Here is a 3867-nt window from a genome sequence, read left to right as displayed (position 1 = left end):
ATGCTGGGAAAGATTGAAGGTAGGAGGAGAAGGGGATGACAGAGGATGAGATGGCTGGATGGCATCACCAGCTCTATGGACATGAGTTTGAGCAAGCTCCGGGAGTTGGTGATGGACAGGGAAGCCTGGCATGCTGCAGTCCATGGGGTCACAAAGAGTCTGACACGACTGAGCAACTGAACTGAACTGAACTGACTGAAGCCCAACAGACTCCCCTGCCCATGGGATTTTCCAGGCAAGAATACTGGAGTGGGTTGCCATTTCCTCCTCTAGGGGATCTTCCCAACCTAGGGATTGAACCCACGTCTCCTGTATTGCAGGCAGATTCTTTAACTGCTGAGCCACCGGGGAAGCCCCTTAATGCAGGGTTCCTGGGAAAAATTTTGTTTTGTTTACGGTCTCTAGATGAGCCTTGCCTCTGTGAGGCCCAATACAACCATGTGAAAGGTGCTTACACTATAAGCAGAAGTGAGGCCTCCCCGTGTTCGGGGCTGGGCAGGGGCAGGGGGTAGGTCACCATGTGGCTGCCCTTTCTGAAACACCATCAGCAACCCTTTCTCCTCCTTCTGTAACCCTTGGCCAGTTGTCTAATGCTGTCCTTTGCTCCTCCATTTCCTAGGGATTAAGTGTGCTGACTTGCTGAGTGAGGACCCAGTCTTATAACAAAGGACGTGGACTGTTCTGTGTCCAGCTTCTGTGGCTGCTGCCCCATCATTCCAGTCTCTGCTCCAATGGTCACATCGCCCCCTCCTCTTCTCATCTTTGTGGACCTTCTAAGCATGCTCGTCACTGGATTTAGGGCCTATGTGGATAATCCAGGATGATCTCATCTCAAGATTTTTAATTTAATTACATCTGCAAAGCCCTCCTTTCCAAATACAGTAATAACCACAGATTCTAGGATTTGACATTGATATCTCTTGAGGGGCCAGTTTTCAGCCAACCACACACGCAAGGGTCTCTGAGAAACTCAGCAGAAGGAACAGATAAAAGGAGAGAGGCTTCCCTCTGAAGCTGAGATGCAGCCACCTAGCATCACCACCCCTCCCCCCAAAACTCCCTCTGGTCACCCCAGTCCTGTGCTGCAGGGCTCCCAGAGCAGGTCCTTCCCAAGACAGTTTGTGAGGGCCCTTGGGTGGGGGCGGAGTGTGTTCTCTCCCCATCAAACAGGGAGTCCTGGAGCAGCGGAATGACTCGGCGCACCCTGGGAATCCCAGAATAAGGGATAACGGCGGTGGAGAGGATGAGAAGCAGGAAAGGGCTGGGAAATAAAAAAGCCTTTTGCTCTCCCTCTGCCTCCAGAGGCGGGAAGTGAGCACTTTCTGCGAGGTGGCGGCTGCAGCGGTGGACAAGGGCGGACAGGCGGGCGGGGAGTGTTCCCCGTGCACATGGTAGGAAGTACGAGACTGCGCGCGCACCCGGCTGTGCACACTGCAGCGGGGTGGGGTCGGGGGAGCTCCCCGGCCGTGCACACGGCGCGGGACACACGACAGGGGTGCGGGGAGCGCTGCCGCAATGCGCGCCTCCGCGCCGACTTGTGCTCCCGGATGGAGAGAGGAGGCGCGCGCGCCTAGAGGGCTGTGCCAACGCGCCCCCGCCTGGGGCTATAAAAGTCTCTCCACCTGCTGCCGCCAGTGCATCCAATTGCCCTAGAAGCCGATTCGCCTCCTTCGGTGGTCGCTCCTCTCCGGCATGGACCCTGAGACCTGCCCCTGCCCTACTGGTGAGCCCCCGCCCCCACCCTGCGGCACCGCGCGCCCCTTTACTTGCAAAGAACCCTACGCCTTTGCTCAAGGACGTTTGGGGGAAGGGACCCTTATTTCCCATTTTGAATTTCTTGAAGGATGGGCATGGCTATATCCCCAAGGGCACTGAGGCTGAGTACCGCGGCTCCTTTTAGGCCTGGCCCCACCCCGAGTTCTAACCCATCTTGTGCCCCCCTCCCCCAGGCGGCTCCTGCACCTGCTCCGACTCCTGCAAGTGCGAGGGCTGCACATGTGCCTCCAGCAAGAAGAGTGAGTGCGGGGACCCCTCTGCGCGCCCCCCCTACCGGTCCTCCCCCGAGCACCACGCCTGTCCACGTAGGCAGTAGGCACGGGGCGGCCCCTCTGCCGGCTGTGACACTGAGTTGACTCTAATGGGAACAGAACCACCCAGAGGCCTGAAGACTCAGTTGCAGGCCCTCCTTCAGTGATTGTTACCTTGGGCCCAGGCAATTGTTTGTGGATTCCCGGAAGGTTCTAATGGGCAGTTAGGATACAGAACTGCTCTCCTGAGCCCACCGCTTCCCTCCAGATCTCCAACGCGTGGGGAAACATGAGTGAGGCCGGGGGTTAGCTCTGGAGTTGGGGTCCCTTGGGCCCTCTTGGCCTTTGTGGATCCCCTCAATTTTACCTCCCCTGAATCTCCCCCAAAGCAGTGCAATATGCAAGAGAAAGGCGCCCTTGTTTGTGAATTACACTAGGTATACGCCCTCCACGAATCTCCTGACCCCTACACTTGCACCATTTCTGCCCCGACAGGTTCATCCTTCAAGGTCATTTCCCCTGGATGTTTTCTCCCTAAGGCCTGGTTCCCCCTAGTGTCGGCCTCACTCCACCGTCCCCAGGGCTCCTGGGCTCATAGATGGGGCTGTGGGCTAGTTACTGTGGACCTTTCCCCCATGGGAGCCCAGTGTGTAGCTGACACACCAGAGATGCTGAGCCAACCCAGGTGTAAGACTAGGAAGTGGGGGGCAGTGACCTCTGGCACCCCTCCTTTCCCCCCTTCCTTTTGATGGGGACAGGTGGGGGAGGACAGGCCATCAGACTGGGCGTTCCCCATTTTATCTGCAGGCTGCTGCTCCTGCTGCCCCGCAGAGTGTGAGAAATGTGCCAAGGATTGTGTGTGCAAAGGTGGAGAGGGGGCCGAAGCTGAGGAGAAGAAGTGTAGCTGCTGCCAGTGAGGACGTGCCCACTGTCCCGTGTGAAACGTGTGTAAATAGTGCAGGGTGGCCCAGTGCCACCTGCCCTGTGGTGAGGCCCAGCAGTGTGTCCCCTTCCCTGCAAGCCATTGGCAAGTGACAATAAATCCTATGAATGGCATTAGCCAAGGACTGGTCTCTTCTTAAAGGGGAAGGACGCCAGGGTGGGGGTGGGGGTGGGGTGGTGGTGGAAGGAGCCTCATCAGAACTGCCCAGTTGGAAGATAAAATCGGGAGATTGGCCACTGGTCTTTTTGGGAGTGGGAGGACATCCTCCCACCTTCAGATGGCACATGACCCTCCTGCCAAGTCAAGCTGAACTCTGGGAAAAGAGGGGAGACCAGACTCATATGGGTCTGTTTCTTTTTCTGCTTCTCAGCCTCACAGTCTGCATCTGTACAATGGGACTTGTTGCTGTTGCTGTTTTCGTGAAGTCGTGTCCAACTCTTTGTGACCCCATGGACTATAGACTGCCAGCCTCCTCTGTCCATGGGATTTTCCAGGCAAGAATACTGGGGTGGGTTGCCATTTCCCTTTCCACAGGAACTTCCCGACTCAGGGATCAAACCTGCGTCTCCTGCTTGGCAGGCGGATTCTTTGCCACTGACCCACCTGAGAAGCCAATGGGGTTGGGGGAAGTTAAAACCAGACCCCAGCCCCAAAGCCCTGCAGTTTCTGCAATTTTCCAGCCACCCCTGCAAAGCTGCCTGTTTTCAGAGTCATCAGAGGCAAGGCCAGGAGGCCCCGGGGCCTGTCTTGGCAGACTGTCATCTGTGTTTCCAAGGTCACCACCCTGAATAGCCTGTCTCCCTAAACAGATTGTTCCGCTCCTTTTCAGACCTTCTCATTTGGCAGTTTGTGTCCAGCTCCTTCCTTCTTCAAGGGGAGGTAGGGTACTGAGAGCTT

At 56.6% G+C, this 3867-nt stretch overlaps 1 protein-coding gene across 1 annotated transcript; it reads left to right on the top strand.

Annotated features, from left to right (window-relative positions):
• On the top strand, positions 1442-3086 carry MT3 (metallothionein 3). Its single transcript, XM_013970987.2, has 3 exons — positions 1442-1723; positions 1950-2015; positions 2835-3086. Exons 1-3 carry the CDS (start codon positions 1693-1695, stop codon positions 2942-2944), a joined length of 207 nt encoding a protein of 68 aa, XP_013826441.1. The 5' UTR covers positions 1442-1692; the 3' UTR covers positions 2945-3086.

The sequence above is a fragment of the Capra hircus genome, chromosome 18 (assembly GCF_001704415.2).
Source record: "Capra hircus breed San Clemente chromosome 18, ASM170441v1, whole genome shotgun sequence".
NCBI lineage: Eukaryota > Metazoa > Chordata > Mammalia > Artiodactyla > Bovidae > Capra > Capra hircus.
Note: the sequence above shows the minus strand (reverse complement) of the source record. Positions and strands in the feature narration are given on the sequence as shown.